We start from the raw sequence: 20,502 nt of genomic DNA, 5'->3' as shown, positions 1-20,502 counted from the left end.
ACTTACAGGGTCTGGGCTGTGAAGAGTGCCCCTTGGAGACGGTGCTGTTATGTGTGATTTGTTAAGCCTCAACAAGCACATTTCCAGAAACTGTGTTCAATACTTCGCATGAGTCTTTCATTTCATCATCACAAAGCCCTAACAGGTAGTGGGATTATTGAGGTCCTTAAAGTGGATCCTGTTGGTGCCCATCCCTTTCCCATGCTCCAGCTGTGGTGCTGGAACAGCTCACAGCTTCCCCTTCTCTTGGCAATTGCCCTCAGCCCAAAAGAAGATTCCTCACCAGGAGGTTATACCTTCCCTCCCTGATTTTCTCAATTTGCAAAAGGCTAGCATTCTTACCTCAAGGTGAGACCCAGGCAGAAGTCAGGCTCCTGCTGAGACCACACCATTGCTCACCTCCTTCCCCTTCCCCCCATCTGCTGCGCTCCCCTCTTCCCTCTGAGCCTCTCTCAAGTAAATTACATACACCGGAATCCCCCCTCTCAGGCTTTGTTTCTGGGGAAGCCAAACTTCCCCAAAAAATTATGAGTGAAGAAATTCAGTCTTTGAGAGCTTCGGTGATAGAACCTCTGAAGTTAGCAAGTTTGAGAGCCAGACTGGAACCCAGATGCATTTGACATCCAAGCATTGCTTGGAAGCTCCAGTGGGCTGGGATCAAACCAGTATTGCCCGGGAAGCAGGTTGCGACTCCTCCTGACATCTGGGTTTGCTGTCCGTCCACGTCTGTTAGCTTTTATACTCATTTGTTGCAGAAGTGGAAGCCCAGACCATCGAAGAGCTAAAGCAGCAGAAATCCTTTGTGAAACTTCAAAAGAAGCACTACAAAGAAATGAAAGACCTGGTTAAAAGACACCACAAGAAAACCACTGACCTTATCAAAGAACACACTACAAAATATAATGAGATTCAGAACGACTACTTGAGAAGGAGGGCAGCTTTGGAAAAGACAGCCAAAAAGGATAGTAAGAAAAAGTAAGTGGAGTGAGTATTTCTGAGTTGTTTCATAGTATGAAGGAAAAGAGTCCTTCACATGGATTTTCGATATTTTTAGACCATATTTTGGATATGGGGCAAGAAGGAAGGCCACCTCAGCTCAGCTTTGCTTGTGGACTAAATTTCTTTATTTGCCCACCTCCTAAGAACAGATATGCAGGAAGTCCTATCCTCGGGTTCAGGCCTGTGGGCCCAATACCAGTGGGCTGACTTCCCATGTTATAGCTGCCAAACTGGCAGGTATGCAATTTTGCCATGTTCTAGAACCTAGTTGAGCTATAGAAAAGAGAAGTCTCAACTACCCTTTGCTGCCTTTGCTGAAACCCTCAAAGCCTTGTACAAGTAGCCCTTGTTTGGGTCTAGGGATCCCCATAGCCCCATGTACCCAGACCTTGACAGGGACAAGCATCCCTCACATATTCATTCAACCCACGTTTGTTGAGTGCCTACTGTGTGCCCTGGGGACACAGCAGTGACCATGACTTATGCAGTTATCACCCATAAGTAGCTAGCATGGCAAAGCAGGGAACTATGTGATCCTACAAGCCACCTGCCATTGAGCTGAGTCAAATAGGCTCTACGCCATCCTTTCTTTCACTTCCTTAGGGAATAATCTTATCTTGATGCCAGGTTAGAGACAGATGCAAGAGGCAATTTCAGATCCATACATATGATGTATGATTGAATATGTGCTTAACTTAAAGACACAATCAAAGCCCAATACTTGGGTTTTAAAAAGCAACAACATCACCATTTCTTAGAACTAGAATAGTCTGAGAAGCCATCGAGGTGAACTGCTCCTACTTCTTCAAGGAGAAAGCCAAAAAGCCCAAGACATTTACACATTACACAATTACAGTTACACAAATGGTTCCAGCAAAATTGGCCTAAAACTTCTCCTAAATTTCTGTTGTAGGGATGTATATATGGGGTCCTTTGTATATTTGCACATTTGTGTACTTGGAGGTCATATCCTGAAAACTTCTAATAGAGTATGGAAGTAACTCATCATAGAAGACATATGTAAAAATCCTATGAAAATAGAAAAAGAGAAGCAACACACGTACACGCAGTCTGAGTGGCTACCAGTTATCCAGACCCACTGTCCAGTATGGCAGTCACTAGCCACTTGTGGCTTTCGAGCCCTTGAGAAGTGGCTCATGGAAATGGAAATGTGCTGTTTAAGTCTAAAATACATACCAAATTGCAAAGACTCCATTAAAAAAAAAAAATATATATATATATATAAAAGAGCTCATATTTTTATATTGACTTATGTTGATTTTATTTTAATTACATGTTGAGACGATAGTATTTTAGGTGTACGAGGCTGTACAAAATGTGTTATTAAAATTAATTTCACTCATTTCTTTTTACTTTTCAAGTTAGCCACTAAAAATTCTAAATCACGTATGTGGGAAAAATCAAATACGTGGCCCATGCTGTATTTCTACTTGACAGTATCAATCATTTAATGTCATTCCTGACCTTGAAATGCTGAATTTTAGCTCTTAGCCTCTGAGAAAAGGGAGTAGGGGTTAGTCAATTCTCCTTATCTGATTAAAGCAAACTTACTTGTTTTTCTAAGAGAGACAAACATTTTCCTGGCATTAAATTACAGAAGAATTCATCTCATGGATCTTATACACACAATAGTAGGCAACAGGGGATAATGTCTGCAACGCTGTTTTTACAGAAGATGCAGAAACACTGTTCCCTTGGTTATTTTTTATACTTTTCTTAAAAAAATTAAGAAAAATCCCTAAGATACATCAAAAGAAACTTCTCTTTAAGAGTCAAAGCATTGAGGTCTGATTATGTCCGTCTCTCTCCCATCACCTTTGATACACATTAAAATCCTGAAAATACCTCAGAGTAATAAATGATAATATTGTCCATTTCCATGTGTCCTACAAAAGTAAGATCATAAATTTTAAGGGATCACACCCTATGTTTTAGCACAATAAGTTAGTGAGAATTGCCATGATTTATTTCCACATGGCTCCTAATCTTCTCAATATTTGTGTAATTCTCTGGCTATGAACAACTCAAAGAAAGTCACCCTGCACAACGTAAGCACACAAAAATTTTTTTCAATGAACTCATGCATCCTCCTTTCTCTTATAACCTAAGCGTTTGGAGGAAAGCGCCATTTTGGGTAGAGCTATCCATGAAGTTGGTATATCCCCCCCAAAGAAACTTATTTGATAATGTATCTTTTTTTTAAAAGATGTCAAGAAACAGAACGTCAGCCAGGGGGAGGGTTTGCCAGCAGGCAGGGTCTGCACGTGCTCTCTCTTTTCTATGCATATCACCTGGATGCACAATTCAGCTGCTCTTCAACTCCCCTGACAGACTCCAATCAATGTTGAGTGTAGTGAAGTCGTTACAGGACATAAGTAGCTGAGAATCACATTACACATGTCTTGTTAAAAAAAAATAAATAAAAGATAAAAGCCTTAAAAGATCCTTATTAGGGATTGTTTTTCCCAAGGTAGGGCGGATTATCATTCTCTCCACCACTACCACAGGGTCCCCAGCCTCCTGGTTTTCCTTCTCAGCCCCAACATGAAATCTCCCAGTGTCATCCACTCTCTGTGTTTGGAGACCCTCCACTGGTAAGCTTGTCCTTGGGGTATCAACCTCTATCTCAAGTGGTTTATTAAAATATTTATTTCCCAACACATCCTCTGTCTAGGAGGAACTGTGATGTACAACCTTCCCTTCGCCTTGTTATGCCCTGCATGGTTTGTGACTCAAGATCTGTGCCTCTTGCAGATCAGATCCCAGCAGTCCTGACCATGGTTCATCAACGATTGAACAAGATCTTGCTGCCCTAGATGCTGAAATGACCCAAAAGTTAATAGACTTGAAAGACAAACAACAGCAACAGCTGCTTAATCTTCGACAAGAGCAGTATTATAGTGAAAAATATCAGAAGCGAGAACATATTAAGCTGGTAAGCCCAAGAAACACAATTGTGTTTATATAGCTGGGGACGCTCTTTTCTATACAAAGCTGTTGATGTTCTTGGATAACTTTAAAGAGAGACGGCGGGGGCTCCTGGGTGGTTCAGTTAGTTGGGCGGCTGCCTTCAGCTCAGGTCATGATCCAGGAGACCCAAGAATGAGCCCCGTGTTGGGGGGTCCCTGCTCAGCGGGGAGTCTGCTTGTCCCTGTCTCCCTATACCTCCTCCCCCCACTGCTCATGTTCTCTCTCTCCCTCACTCACTCTCTCTCAAATAAATAAGTAAAATCTTAAAAATAAATAAATAAATAAATAAAGAGAGACAGTGGCAGGTCTGGCTGGCACCTTCCTTTGGCTTCCTTAGCCAATAATCTTACCTTGATGTCAGGTTATAGAGCGAGGTAAGATGCATTTCTCAGATCTGTAGTGTGACATGATTTAATGCGTTCTTCACTTGAAAGCACAATCAAAACCCAGTCCTTGGGCTTTATAAAACAATGAAATAATTTCTTAGAATTTGAAACTGCATAAGGGTACCTTGTGTCCCCCACACTAATATTTTACAAGCTCCACTGCCCCCAGCATCTTCACCAAGCTCCCCTCTGATCCCTGATGATGCTATTTTGCTGTTTTTATTTTTCACTAACTTATTTTGGGGTTATAGTTTTGGGGAGGGAGAATCTTTGAACTCCCACAAGGAATTAAAAAAAAATGCTTTTTTTGGTTCAAGAAAATTAAGAACATGCTACTAATAAATGTTCGCTATTTTTGGTGTCAGCAGGCCTAACAGGCATTAAACAATACCTTGTTTACTTGTTTGTTTAAACAATACTTGTTTACTTGTATTGTTTAAACAATACAGCCCAGTCTCCTACATTGAGGAGAGTAGAGGCAAGGATCTACAGGACCAGTGTGGGATGTTGTCTACCCAATTGCTGTGCGCCAACCCCCCTCCTGCCCATCCCTCCCACCCCCCCTGTGGAAGGAAATGCCATAGTCCCTCTTAGTGGTCAGTTTTGTCCTCCAGAATGTTTTCTCAAAGGTTGTGACATTCTCTCCACTGTTATTGATGCCTTGACACATAGTACGGTTGTGACAAATATTTGGTGACAGATTAAATGAATCAAATGATCAAGTAGCCTTAAAAACAAGCTTGTGCCCCGAACAATACCAATGAATAAGTTAATAGAAATGAAAAGCATGTAGCCAGAGTTTGTATGAGTTTGTATGGTTCTGCTTTGGAGTTAGGTGGATGGAGTTAGGTGATTCAGTATCCTGCTATTGACCTAGTCTGGTTGTCCAGTGATAATATGCAAACAAGCAGGTCAAAGTCAGGGGAAGAGCGTATCAACTATTGGATTCCACTTGGCCAGTTAGTCTCAACTTCGCATGCATCGGAATCACTTGGAAGGCTTGTTAAAACACAGATGGATGGTCCTTGCCCCAAATTTCTAGCTCATCAGGCCTCTTGAAGAGCTGGTGACAGATGTTTTGGGTTCCTGGACCACACTTTGAGGACCGCTGCCTGATTCCTAGGTGTCTGGCTTGAGGATTTATTTTTAACAAGCTCCTCCTGATTTGGGGGGGGGGGGGTTCCTTGTCTGTGAACTTCTGAAATAAGCTCTGAGCCATGAAGGAATGGTAGGTCAGGGGTCAGGTTCAGTGTAAGGAAGGGATTGCCTGACAGGCCAGAGAAAGTCAAAGTAAATCTTAGTGAGAAATAATGGCCACCTGATTTCCTCCAGTACCTCATCCCTAGTACTCCAGAAAGTAACAACAATGATAAAAATTAAAATAATAATCGTGTATTGCGCATTCACCATAGGGGCCCTGCCTGTGTTAACCATTTACAGAAATTGTCCAATTTAATCCTGACAACAATCACCCCTGGAGTTTATTGTCAACCACCCATGGAGTATTACTGTCAGCATCTTTTGCAATTAAAAAAAAAACAAAAACACAAAAACAAAAACAGAGCAATTCACAACTAGAAAGGGATGAAGTTGGGATTTGAACCTTGGTCCCCTGACTCCAGAGGTCCTGCTTTCTAACCATTGTGCAGATAGCTCTGGTAATTCAGATCTCAGGCCAAGCTTATCATAATGACCTCATATCGACTCATACAGGACGTGCACAGCCAACGCCTTCATTGCAATGCCTAGGATACTGTTCTCTCTCTCTCTTTCTCTTCAACAACCTTATTATCCATGCCAGGTATCAGCACAATTTTAGAACATTTTATCACATCAAAAAATAAACCCTCGTTCATTCATTCATTAAGCAAATACGTATTAGATATCTACTCAGTAAATATTTCAAATAGAAGAGGATAAAAATGACAATCCCAGCCTTTATGGAGACTACATTCTAGACGAGGGGTCAGACTATGAACAAAATAATTTCGTAGGGGACACCTGGGTGGCTCAGTCGGTTAAACGTTTGCCTTTGGCTCATGTTGTGGTCTTGGGGTTCTGGGGTCCAACCCTGAATCAGGCTCCCTGCTCAGCAGAGTGTCTGCTTCTACCTCTCTCTCTACCCCCTCCTCCCATGGCTCGTTTTCTCTCTCTCTCTCTCTCTAACAAATCTTTTTTAAAAGTTCGTAAAATGTATAGTGTGTCAGGTGGTCCTACCTGTCAGGAGGAAAATCAATGAGAAATGGGGATATAGGGAGGGAGGGTGAAGGGAAGGTTGAGGAGCATGCTTTGAAATTTCAAATTGAGTAAACAGGGAAGGGCTCATGGAGAGGCAGCAGCTGACCTGCAGTGAAGGACTGACTTCTACAAACATGGGGCAAGATTTTGTTCAGCAAAAGGATTAGCAAATGCAAAGATTCTGGGTGAAGGTTGGAGCTGTGTGCTGGGGGACCCGCAGTCTGGCTCTGTCTGAGACTGTCAGAGATGGGACTTCCGGGGCTGGGGACAGATCTCATAGAGTTGTAGACCTCTTATGTTTCAACTTTCATGTGACGTTGATGCCACTGGAAGGTTTTGCATGGAGGAGCCACATGACCTGAAGTAACCTTTCCGAGGATCATTCTTCTAGTGCCTGGTGAAGAGTAGGGCCCCAGGAAAGGGCTGTCCCAGAGGAGAGTTCAGATGAATGGTGACCCCAGGGTTTAGAAGCCCTGGGGTTCTCTGGCAGGTGACCACGGTTGACAAACAGGTGACTATTACTAGGAGGACTAGGCAATCCAGATCTGGGGTTGCCCCAGAGTTCCAGCCCCTGGCCAGATTCCCTTCCCCAAGGAGAGAGAAGGGGTAATTCAGAATAAGAGGAAAACTCGATTGTCATGGGAGAGTCCCAAACCAAGAATTCAGAGTGTGGATGAAAACAGAAGCCCAGACGTGCCAGAAGGGTCTTTCAGGGAGCAAGGGGTGGTTCAAATGGGTGCAGCAATCACAGGGAAGAGCTGCACCCGGTCACTGTCACTGGAGGAACACCTCAGCATGAGGCCCCACATCGGACCCTGGCAGAGGAGGTCACAGAGAGTGGCCCAGCAGGTTTTCTCCTGGAGGGGAAGGTGGACTGGGAACGAAGGAAGACCAAGCTGAGCTTCTAAGTAGAAAATCACACCCCTGTAGAGACACTGGGGCAGGAGAAGTCGTGAAACTCCCCCTGGTGGGGAAGGGGGTGGCAGTCCCACCACAGATGTTTCTACTCACTTCTCTCTAGGAATGAGTGCATCCATAACAAAAGCTTTGGGGCGCCTGGGTGGCTCCATCCATTGAGCATCTGCCTTTAGTTCAGGTCATGATCCCGGGATCCCAGGATCGAATCCCACACTGGGCTCCTTTGCTCAGTGGGGAGTCTGCTCCCTCTCCCTCTGCCTGCCGCTCCACCTACACCTGTTCTCACTCACTTGCTCTCTCAAACGAATAAATAAAATCTTAAAAAAAAATTTTTTTTTAAAGAATTCTTTAGAAAAACACACATACATGTCCAAGCTGTTCTGGCCCTTTCAGGCCAAATATACCCAAAACACTCACCCCATCACCTTTGTGATTATGGATTTGGGTTTCAGATAAAGTCCTGATGCCTTTGAACACAGTTGCATTCTTTTGTTAAGAAGGCTGAAACACCTAAGATTTAGAACCACACAAAGTTTGTTTTATGGCCGTGTAGAGGCATCTACAATTTCTACCACGTGCCCTTAGCTGGTACGTATCAGAACTTTCTATCACTCCATTTGCAACAGTCAGAAATTGTTCTGCCAGGAAATCTTTTGACCGAGAGCACCCAGAAGTGTTAGTTCTATCTTTGGTTGTGGATCCGAGTTGAGAACAGGCCTCTCCGGCTAAATTAGACAAATGAAGTGTAATTAAAAAGCAAGTAGGCCCCAGGTAAAAAGGGGAATTTGGGTGATAAGGGAAATTAAACAAGATATTTCATCTCCCAAAATTAAAAAAGATATTTCATCTCCCAAAATTGGTTTGGGAATTAAATACAGATGTGTTTAGAATAAGGTCTATACATTTCTAATGCTGGCCCCCACAATTCAAGGATCAAGAAGGAAGGCATTACAGCAATCAACTCCCTGTCAGACATTCACTGAAAACTCAGTATTTGTGGGGCGCCCAGCTGGGTCAGTTGGTAGAACATGTGACTCTTGATCTTTGGGTTGTAAGTTCGAGCCCCACGTGGATGTAGAGATTGAGTAAAAATAAAATTGTTTTTAAAAAGCTGATATTTGCAAAACACTGGAGATGAAGATGAAGGAGAATGTGGTTACCGCACACTCCGGGAGCCTATATCACAAAGTTATGATAGCATATTATAAGAGAAATAAGAAAGGTATCAGCAAATTGATACAAAAACCTGGATGTGGGAGCCATTTTTGTAACTCTATAAACGGATAAATACCAACAGAATATTTTTTAGGTTATCGTTCATAGGAGGTTCACAGACGCTATAGCTTCAAAGACATTTTTATACCTGTCTAAGGAACAATCTTTATCATTGCAACTCAGTATCCAAATAGCTCTGCTCTGGTTACTCAAGTGTGGGTCCCAAATCACCTGGGAGCCTGTTAGACTTGCAGTCTCCTGCCTCACCCCAGACCTGCCAGATCACAATTTGCATTTTAATAGGAGTCCCAGGTGACTTGTTACACACTCAAGTTAAAAGAGCATGGTTTGAGAGCCATCGATCCTTACCTTCATTCGAAATGCCTTTTGGAATAAGGCTAAAGTTCCTTTTACTTGAAATGGGAAATTCAGCCTGTGCTCCATTATTCACAGCTTGATAATCAAGCTGGAGGGGTACCGATTGGTGCCCAAGGCATGGGGCCTATGGAAATCCCTCCTTTTATTTCCTGCCTGGTCTGACCATCAGAAAAAAACAATTACTTTCAGTTAGAGGTGAGTGAAAATAAAAATGTAAATTCCCCAACCCCCTTCAAGTTCTTGCACTCCCTGAGCTCTCTCCACAGATATTTTGAAAATCTATGAATCCCAATTGGGGACCCCGTTCCAAGGATAGGATTGGGGAATTTGCCCTAACTTGATCTGTTTTTCATCAGCAGCCATAGGGTGACCCCAACTTTTGGTCATACCATTAGTGTTAGGTGTTCATTTTATTTTATTTTTTTTTTTAAAGATTTTATTTTTATTTATTTGACAGAGAGATCACAAGCAGGCAGAGAGGCAGGCAGAGAGAGAGGAGGAAGCAGGTTCCCTGCTGAGCAGAGAGCCCGATGCGGGGCTTGATCCCAGGACTCTGAGATCATGACCTGAGCCGAAGGCAGTGGCTTAACCCACTGAGCCACCCAGGCGCCCCTAGGTGTTCATTTTAACAGTGATTTTTTTATGGGGTGCCTGCGTGGCTCATTTGGTTGAGCGTCTGACTCTTGGTTTCAATGCAGGTCATGATCTCGGAGTCGTGACATCAAGCCCCATGTCGGGCTCTGCACTCAGCTGGGAGTTTGCTCAAGATTCTCTCCCCTTCTCCCTCTGCTCCTCCCCACCCTCACTACCTCTCTCCCTAAAATAAATAAATAAATCTTAAAAAAATAATAATAAAATGAAAGTGACTTTGGTAAGTGAGAGAGAATCTTAGGGGCTCCCTCTGGGGGCTCTTGATGACTGTCGATAATGAGCCCCAGTATCACATTCAAGCTTAAAAACCCATAGCCTAGTGAGGGGGGGACTTACTAGGAGTGATGCGCTGGGGTTACTTCTCAACTGCAGCAGTGCCTTGCCCGCCATTTTGTTTTCTCTCTTTTTCATGGCTTCAAGAAAAGATTTCCTCTTTTTTTCTCACAGTCATCACAATGCAGAGGATTGTTTTGTTTTGCTTTGCTCCCTGCGTTTTCTCCTCCTTCTCATATTTAAAGTCTCCCACTTATGCCAGCCCCATCCATTTCTCCCTTCCTTCCCATCAACTTTAATGGCTGCTATGGTTCTTCTACATCCTCCCACTTATCTCACCAGCAATCACTTCTGGGCCTTAAACCAACTTTAGTGTATACTCACCTGAGTTCCCCAAGTCCCTGCCAATCCCAGGGACTGAAAGATGTACTTCACAGTGAAAGCTCTGGGTGAATGCCAACCAGCTGCTAATGGATGGCCCATCAGGATGTGAGTAAGGATAAGTGAAGGTCGAGAGTCAAATGTCTTTTCAGGCCACTGCTCTCCCACTGAGTATCTGTGTGACCCCTCTGAACTTTCATTTTCTCATCTGTCCAATGGATATAAGAATAATCCTCATTTCATAGACGCATATGAAGGAATAATGAGATAATGTTCACCAGTCATTGTTTTCAGTGAAGCCTTTTTTTTTTTTTAAGACATGAATTAACTAGGAAATCTTGACCTCAAATATAAATGTGTATTGCAGTTTTTGACATCCTGCTGCAGCCTGATGGAGCTCATTGCCTTCCTTTGGATGATTTCTATGAGCACCATTTGCTGTCGCAGCCTGTAAAGAAGCCAACCTTGAATTTTCTCCCTTCTATGGTCAGCTAGTTCAAGGGTAGGCCAGGAATAATTGCAGTGATAAGAAGTGACTCTACTGAGTTGTGGTGGTGTTCTCTGTCTTCCTCCAGTTTTCTGACTTTAACATGGGATTATTTTTCTTAATAAATAAATGACTTAACTTTCCTAAAAACTTTACATTCTCCACCAGATAAGAAATGACAAATAAATAAAAGACTTTAGTAGTGAAATAAAGAATGAAAGAATTGTCAAAATGTGTTCTCATTTGTCAATTTTTCTGGTCCCCATTGGGTAACCCTAATAGAATGAATGCTCTTCTTTTCATATATATTTCATATATATTTGTATATATATATATGTATATATACATATATATGTGAGATATGTGTATAGCATATATATATGAATAGAAATTATCTTTATCTTAAAATTCCATTGCTTTAATTATGAGCAGAAATTAATATATTTCCATGTGCATATTGGCCATTTGTATTCCTTTTTTTTTTTTTTTTTTTTTTTTTTTGGACAGGAAGTAGGATTTATTGGTGGGCATGAATAAGAATAAGAAGCACCAAGGCTCTCATGAGTGCAGGGCTCACCATTTGTTCAGGAGGCCATTATTAGGGATGTATTTCACCCCACAGCCATCTGGACTGAGCTTTTTTTCAGCTACCATGTCCTCAGTTCATTTGTATTAAACTTAGTAAAGTCCCACTTCTTGGAAATGTGGTTCTTCTGGTGGTCAGGGAACTTGAACTTGGCCCTGAGTAGGGCCTTAATTGCATGCTCCTTGTTCTGCACATTGGTACTGGTGGATATGGCGACTTGGCCAACGTGGACCCTGGTCACTGTGCTCTGGGGCTTTCCAAAGGCACTCTGAATACCTGTCTGGAGCTTCGATTGAGGATAGCACCAGCAGAAACCCATGTGCATTGGAAAGAGCTGTCTCCAAGGTCCTTTTGGGCAACCAATGCGAACAACAGGCTGCATACACTACAGTTTGCAACCACTGCACACCAGGCCCCCGGTGGGGAGAGCAAAGTCATCTTAATTGGAGGCAGATTATAGTCTTTTTTCTTTTTACACACTGCCCATTCACATCCATCACATACTTTTCTGCTGGATTGTCTCCTTTCTTTCTGACCCACAGAGTTCATATGGTATCTTTTCATTTATTATTTTGAGGGGTGGGGAAGTTAGAGTGTGAAATACACTTACATAACCATTCATGCATTGAAAGTCATCGAAGGCTTCCTGTGGTCCTCATATTCGTGGGGAAATTTGTGTGGACCAAGCCTAAACATAGTCCCTGCCCACCCCCCACCCCCGCTTTTTTTTCTTAATGTGAACATATCTGTTTATTTACAGCTTTTGATGTTTAAAATTTCAAATAAAATGATCTGTCCAATTGCTATACTTTTAAAAAAATAAATCATTTTTCCATTCTCTTCTAGAAAAAAGCTGCAGCACAAATTAACAAAGACTAGTGCAAATATAATTACATTTAAAACATAATTTAGGAAACATTATGTAGCTCTTTTATTTTATTTATTTATTTTAAAGATTTTATTTATTTATTTGACAGAGAGATCACAAGTAGGTAGAGAGGCAGGCAGAGAAAGAGGGGAAAGCAGGCTCCCCACTGAGCAGAGAGCCCAATGTGGGGCTCGTTCCCAGGACCCTGACATCATGGCCTGAGCTGTGAGGCTCAATCCCAGGACCCTAAGATCATGACCCGAGCCGAAGGCAGAGGCTTAACTACTGAGCCACCCAGGCGCCCCACCTCTTTTAGATTAGAAAGCATAACATGTAATTGTTGGTAACAAAAGTCAACCGGAATGAAATACAGACATTTATATCTTATGTTTGCATGCATCTTATAAAGATAACAAAAAATAGTAAGTTTTATGTTTTTACCAGACATGAGTATAAACATATAAATAGGCAAACCCTCCCTTTATTTTTACTTCAATTTTTTCTCCTATATTCAGTAAAAATACTTTTACTTTTCAAAAGTATATGACAGGTCTCAGGACAAATCTCTCACTTCTTTAGTATGTACTTTTCCATTCTGTGATACACACAGTTTAGATATTATGATGCATTTTTAAATGGAACAATTGAATGCCAAACCCAAGTTGCTTCAATGTAACTAGAGAAGATTTAAAGGTAGCACTGTATCATCGTGAATTGCAGCATACGTACCGTATTGCCCCATGCTAGTCTGATACGTGCTAGTTGGTACTGCCATGGTAGTGATGTTAGGTGGCGCTGCTTCTTCCTCCAATTTTTCTTCTTCATTCTTGGGAACACCAAGCACATCAGTGATTGAAAGGAAAGGTTGTGAAGTCAGACAGATCTACTAAGAGTATGCCCATCTTTATCAGGTAACTTTGTTGCATAACAAAGACCTCAAAACTTACTGCCTTAAGATGACAATTTGTTTAGCTCTTGATTCTGTGGCTAGCAATTTGAACTTCACTCAACTAGATGGCTCCTCTAGTCTTGGCTGGGCCCATTCAATGTCTTGGCTGGAGTTCATTCATGTGTCTCTGGTTCAGCCATCCATCAGCTAGGGACTCTGCTTTTGGAGATTGGCTGACTGTCGATCGGGTCGAGACAGGTGACTGATCCACATGTCTTATCCAGCGGGCTGCTCTGGGCTTGTTCATGTGGAAACTGAAAAGGATGCCACCTATGAGCAAGAGGAATGGACAAGGAGTTTTGAGAGGTCTTAGAAACTTCTTCCTTCTTCTTTGGTCAAAGCAATTCATAAGATTTGCCCAGATTCAAGGGACAAGGAAATAGATTCTATCTTTTGTTTGTGGGACCTCCAAGTCACATTACAAAAAGTGTGGATACAGGAAGTGGTGGAGAATTAGGGCAATAATCTACACACAGCCCTCATAATTTGGATGTGAGATGCAATAAAATAATCCAGGGAAATTTAACACAGTGCCTAGAAGACAGTCATCATTCTTTACCAAAAGACTATTTGCACAGGATCTAAATTGAGAAGACATGACATCCATTTTTAGTTGTATAACTTTTGCTAAATCATTTCACCTCTTTGAGTGCCTGTACCCTCATTTTTTAAAACAAAAAGTTTGTACAAGGATGCTTGTAAAATCTCCCTCTGACAGTAATGCCAGTTTCCCTTAATTATAGAATCAGAGATGACCCTACTCTTGAGCCTATTAAAATAATAATGAGGGATTTCAGTTGAAAGCAATAAGCTTTGGTTTTTCTTTTGTGTGTGTACACAATATAGCTTAATGTACTTTTATGTGTTAATTGGTAACTATTTGGGTAACATTAAGGAAAACAATCAGGAAATAGAACCATCCCCAAAGGTAAAGAAAATAATAGTTTTGACTTGTGTCAACTTAAAAGAGCTTAGGGAACAGAAGGGACTCTGCTGGAAGGAAAAATTCCAAAATAGAACCCACAAGTCTGATCATTTCATTTGTGCCCTCTGGAATTGCAGGACTCATTGCATTCCACTGGACAAGTCAGAGATGTTGAAATGATATATTTTGTATTAGGAAAACAAGTAGCTGACATGCTGTGGTATGTATCTTCACAGGCAGTCCTTCTAAGTTTGGATTCCAAAGGGACTGTTGAAATATTAAGTCCATGATTTATTGCCCTATTTAGTAAAAAACCACAGGACAAATCACATATCTTTTAATCAGATCCCCTTTGCTAATTATTTGAAAACCTCCAGTTTGAACATTATTGCTACTTTCCCACATCTGAGTGATGACCGATATTTATTTATTTATTCTGAATTAAATGGTCTTGACATCTTTTAAAATTACAAAGCCTTACCCTAAAATCGTAGTGGTTTGGTGGTTGTTTTTTTTTTTTTAGTTGATTTAATCAGATATGATAATCTTAATTAAGTTGATGAAATGCAAACATTTTCTCATTGGCAAAACCCAGGCATCATTAGCATGACCTGAGTAGACCTCCCTTTATCAAATTTCTCAATTTTTTAAAAGTTTGAAGGTATTTCCAGTTGATAGCCTCATAAAAGAATACCAGAAATATCATTCAAGGGAGTATGCTACATTGATCTATTTATATTTCCCAGAAAGCTCAAAAGCTGGCATTTACCTCAGCATAACTTAAAGGTGAAAAATAATTCTAAATGTTACAGCTTTAATGGGCTAGCTTATTGACACTGACCAGGAATCTTGGTCAGATTTTCATTTTTATTTATTTTTTTGCCCAGCAAGGAAAAAAATTCCAAGGATCCTTTAACATTTAAACTCCAATAAGCTGCTATAAATTCTACATAGCTATGCAAATTAAAAAAATAATAATTTCATAGGTATGAAAGGATATCTCATACAATGATGGTTGCCCTTGGAGTCCAAGATGGTGTCCTCCTAAAGAGAAAAGAGAGCTATGGAGGCTATCAGCTCCATGTGGACTGAGTCTGTCTGTCGGCTCACGGTTGGACCATCACCAGCCCAGTACCCAGCACGTCACAGGTGCTCAGTTAATATTGGTTGACTGGACTCAATGAATATTTCTCAATTTGAATGGCCAGGATACACCCCAGTGTGAACGTCCACCTTGCATTTAAATTCTCAGTAATGTGTTTAGTCCATAGATCATTACTTAGTTTAGAAGCATCATAAATTAATTCTTTGTAAAAGGAAAAAAAAAAGACAGAGTGAAAATTCAGAGTGGATGCTTTAATGAGGAGAAAAGAAGGTGGTAGCTTCTCTAGATATTACTGGAAGGGGGGAAGGAAGGTGGGTTGTGCCTGAAGTGTGAACGCTCTATATTGGACTTTTGCTCATGTTCCAAAATTGTCCTTCTTAAGAGGAGACTGAACAGGCCAACTTCTGTCCACATTTTTGTTTTGTTTTGTTTTTTGTTTTTTTAATCCCTTTTGAATTAGAGTCAAGGAATTATTCTCTTCCATGGAAACCATTTGCTCACCCTCAAAGGATGGACCCAAGTCAATTTCAGCATAGAGTTGAAAACAAGCATAAAATTGTATTCCCTCCGGGCTTTTCTTTTTCACTCCTTAAAAGGTTTGGAACATTTAACTAGGAGAGTTGTCAAGAGTGGTAAACAAAAAAGCCCAATAACTGAAATGTGTCTAATCCTTTGGGCCAGAGAAAAGAATCATACTAAAAGTTAAAATTAAATGTTGTTTACCGCATTTCCGTCTAACCATGTACTCTCTTGTTTTGTTTTGTTTTGTTTTGGTTTGGTTTGGTTTTTTGCCCTGGGGATTCTAAATTAATCTTTTCTTCTTTCCTATCTTCAGTGAGTTTTGTGACTAATGCATAATTGAATAGTTCTTTGAGTAGAACCTGTCTGCCAATAAATACACCCAAAGTGAGTGTATCCTTACGTTAGTTCAAAAGCACTCCAGTTATTGTGTGAAAAATCCCTCTTATGGGTGCCATTTTCACATCTCATGCAATAGAAATCCTGGACCCGATACTCAGAGAAGTTCCTTTTTCTTATTTGGGGTTTTCTATTTCTACTTTTTGTCAGGATTCTCTTGGTTGCAAGTGACAGAAATCCATGTTAAACTTATTTATATACTAGAGAAATGCACAGGGTAGGTCACATGAGGAAAGACTGACCATCCACACCAGGGAAGGGAAGGGATGGAAAATGGATGCCAGAAGTCACTGGCAGCCCTTTCTATGTCTGTCTGCCTGTCTGTCTACCTATATCTCTCCCTTTTTCTCTCTTTTCCTGTCCTTCTCCCTCCCTCCCTCCTTTCTCCTTTCTCTCTCTCTACTACTTTTCAATGTGTATTACCACTATTCTTTTCCAACAGCATGCAGGCTTCCCCCTGTCAGAAAACATAGGCATCAGCCCATCTAGGTTATATTTCTTTCTCCAGTAGCAGGTTGGAAACATCTGGAGGAAAGCCTTATGAGGGTCATGTGATTGTCTAAACTTGCAACCTTAGACCAATCACCCGTGGCTAAGGTCAGGTTATGACTGGTCCAACTTGGATCAGTGCCTCCCCTGGGACCAGTTACCTTGGGCAAGGGATGGGGATAAAGAATACAGTAGCTCCGGGCGCCTGAGTGGCTCAGTGGGTTAAGCCGCTGCCTTCGGCTCAGGTCATGATCTCAGGGTCCTGGGATCGAGCCCCGCATCGGGCTCTCTGCTCAGCAGGGAGCCTGCTTCCTCCTCTCTCTCTCTGCCTGCCTCTCTGCCTGCTTGTGATCTCTGTCTGTCAAATAAATAAATAAAATCTTTAAAAAAAAAAAAAAGAATACAGTAGCTCCCATGAGAACCACATTGGGCGCAGAGCCAGTTCTCAGAAAACAGAAGTTCTTCTTAGAGAAGTAGTGTTGGGTAGAGAAAACCAGAAGTAAGCCCCAACTCTCTTTTTAGCATAGGAAAGGGATAACTTACTGATGTATATATAATCCCATTGCCAGTTTTATGGGAGTCTGACAATAGTGGAATATTATTAACAAAGACACAATATTAATCATTCTACTTCCTGGACCTTAAGTAGTAGAAGGGGGAAAAAACAGTAAATATCGAAAGGGCAGAATTACAGTAAGAGTGCCGGGTCTTTTGGAAATAGCTGGAAAGGGCGGAATGCTACAGGGAGGGGTTTGTAGTATGGAAGAGTGGGGGAAACCAAGATTAATTGAGTACACGATGGAAAGACATTCACATATCTGCCATATTAAACTCATAGATGTCCTTTTTAAAACACATATTCTTTGTGATTCTACAGAAACAGTTTTCATCAGTTGTATGCAAAAGCCATGTTTTTAAAAACATACCTGGATTTCATAATAAGGCATTTGTTTCTAAAGAAACAAAACTCAGCGTTAAGTGCAAAGTTTTGCAGGAGAGGTAGGCACAAGGCAAGATTTATTAAAGGCACTCTCCGGCGAAGTTTCAGGGCTCAGGAGAAGGAGAGCCAGGAAAGTCGTGCCAGGAGAAGGTCGACACTCTTGGGCGAAGTTCCACGACTCCGGAGAGGGGAGTGGGGGAAGTCGCACTGGGAGGGAGTTGTCAGGGGTCTTTTATGGGACCAAGGCAGCTTGGGCTCACATCCATATATGGTAAGGTATTTGGTGATCGGAGGTTATGGGGTGGGGGGCTCCTGATACTCCTGTTTCCTGCATAGGTATTGAGTTACCTATGGAGACATGGGCATACATCCTTTTGGCGGGAGAGTCAAGGGTTAAGGAAGGGTGGGGGGAGGGGCTAGAAGATGGCAGTCCTGGCGGTCATTTCTGTTATTCCTCCTGCATTCCCGAAGCCCCCGACTCAACATTAAGTACCCAAACTATATAGTTTTGAAAGTATTTCCAATAAGACAACCCATGGCTTGGACATGCTGCTTCTTTATTGTCACCAAGGTCAAGATCACTGTGGTTTTAAAACGTAAAAGATTTCATTCACAATCTTTTTCTGAGCACCTATTTTGTGTAGAGTCAGGGGTTCCAAAAAAGTCATTAGAAAAGATGATTGCAGTGGTGGCATTCCTTTAGGGAGCAATAAGGAGCATGTGCATACAAAGGTCAGTTCTATAATTGGTATCTTTTACAAAAGCCAGTTAAGGGGCCAACCCTAGAGTTATCTGGGCTGTCAAATGGGAGTTATCACCAAAGGCTGGCTTAGGAAGGAAAGGGGCAAGGACAAATAGAGACTTTCTCTACTACCCACTCTTCTTAGTTAGAGCAGCCCAGCATAATGGAACTTTCTACAAATCTTGGGGATGTCCTATATTGTGCTGTCTCCCACTCAAATGGAAATATCATCAAGATAGATAAATAACAAGAGACAAAGTATAGAAGCAGGTGTGTGCCTGAACAGTTCAGAGAGCAAAATGCTGACTAGGTTATTGGATATGATGAGTATTAGCCCAGACAGGAAATTTGGAGCCGGAGCATAACATATTTGAGAATAGAGGGCCAGTTAAGGCTTTGGTAGATATAAGAAGGAAAAACATTTGGAATGGAGTGGAAGGACTAAGAAAAGACTGAGGGCAGGAAAGGAATTCTTGGAATCCAGACAGGAGTTAGCAAAAATCTGCATCAGAATGCTGTTAACGCAAAGCCTTGAAATACAGGTAACCAGCAGTTCACACATCTCTGTGACTCCCTAGATGTGGAAAATACCCAAGAAGAAACTCAAATATAATGCCCACTTTTGAACTATATGATGATAATCAGTGGTATTGACTTGTCTTCTGTGCAAGACAAATCCTAAACCTGCTTGTGGAAATGGTGAGACCCTGGTGAGCCTTCCTCCAGTGGAGTTTGTCAAAGGCAGTAGATGAGGCTTAAATTAATTGAAGCCCCTAAGAGAGTTGAGGTAACTGTGGTAATTGGTGGAGATACCATAAATTAAAGAAAGAGATCTTTGTGTGAGAGTGGTTGGCAAAAAAGGATAGGATAAAGTCATGATCCCCAGCTGTGTGTAAAGTCACCCTGATGTTGAACTCACAGGGGCATGATGGGATATTTTACATTTTTTTAAGGAAACAGCAACATCTGTTGGACACTGTGCAAAGTACTACTATTAAGTTTGGATCTAATTGTTTCATGAATAAATAGAGCCCTCCTTTTATTTCTTTTAGCCTAAGGTACTCTGAAAAAATTACTGAGATCCCAAGGACACTGTGAAGTAAGAAACATTGTGAATCTCTGGAATAATGAAAGTTAAATCCTGAGAAATGGCCAATAAGTCCAATAACAAAACAATTTTTGTAAGCTTAAAGCAAAATCAGGTGAATTCTAGTGGTTCAAGTGTAAGTGTCGTGGGGAAGCTGAAGCATATGCAGCTCGGGCATCAAAACTTTAGCAGGAGCCACTGGTCTTCGACTGTAGGGATAGAAATGAAAGGAAGGTCCAACATGGAAGAAAAGTTGAGGGTTCTGGGAGGGTAAGGGAAACAGAAATGGGTTTTCACGCAAAGGGAATGCGTGCAGGGCAGAAGAAAGCTTAAGAGGCGAAAATGAAATGGTAGATCAGGTCCTGCCACAGGTTGGAGAAGACAGGATGGAAAACAAGGGTGAGAACCTTCCTCTTGGAAGGAAGGGTAAGGAAACCAAGTTAGGGACCTACAAAGTGGTCTAGTAGGATTTGCATGTGTGTTTTTCCTTTTAACTTTCACAACTACCTCAGGAAGGAAGTGTTAGCCTCATGTCAGACAGGAGGGAGCTGAGTTTGGGGTAATAAAGAGAATGTAGATAAAGTGCCAAAGATTTTTTGAGACAGAAAAGAGGGAATTTGAGGGAATGTCTTAGTCTCTTACCATAGATTAAGTGGCAGAAACAACAAACACTTATTTCTCACAGTTCTGAAGGCTGAATTCCAAGATTAAAGGTGGCTACAGATCCAATGTCTGGTGAAAACCCACTTCTTGGTTCCTAGATGACCATCTTCTCATTGTGTCCTCACCTGGCTGAGGTGGCAATAGAGCTCTGCAGGTTCTCTTTTATAAGGGCACTAATCCTGTCATGAGAGTTCAAACTTCCTGACCTAATCACCTGCCAAAGCCCCACCACCGAATACCATCACATAGGGGTTAGGATTTCAATAGATGAATTCTGGCAGGGGACAACACAAACATTCAGTCCAGAACAGAG

General features: G+C 41.6%; 1 protein-coding gene and 1 pseudogene across 1 annotated transcript in view; one reads left to right on the top strand and one right to left on the bottom strand.

Moving 5' to 3' along the window:
• The window catches only part of PLCB1 (phospholipase C beta 1), a 680,586-nt gene that overhangs the window by 576,785 nt on the left and 83,299 nt on the right, over positions 1–20,502 (top strand). The window contains 2 exon segments of the mRNA XM_047744852.1: positions 756–975; positions 3,775–3,955. Of these exon segments, the coding sequence (XP_047600808.1) occupies positions 756–975; positions 3,775–3,955 (401 nt within the window).
• LOC125110176 (uncharacterized) lies at positions 11,836–11,956 on the bottom strand (annotated as a pseudogene).

Source organism: Lutra lutra, chromosome 9 (assembly GCF_902655055.1).
Source record: "Lutra lutra chromosome 9, mLutLut1.2, whole genome shotgun sequence".
Classification (NCBI taxonomy): domain Eukaryota; kingdom Metazoa; phylum Chordata; class Mammalia; order Carnivora; family Mustelidae; genus Lutra; species Lutra lutra.
The sequence above is the reverse complement of the archived record's forward strand: the minus strand, read 5'-3'. Positions and strand labels throughout refer to the sequence as shown.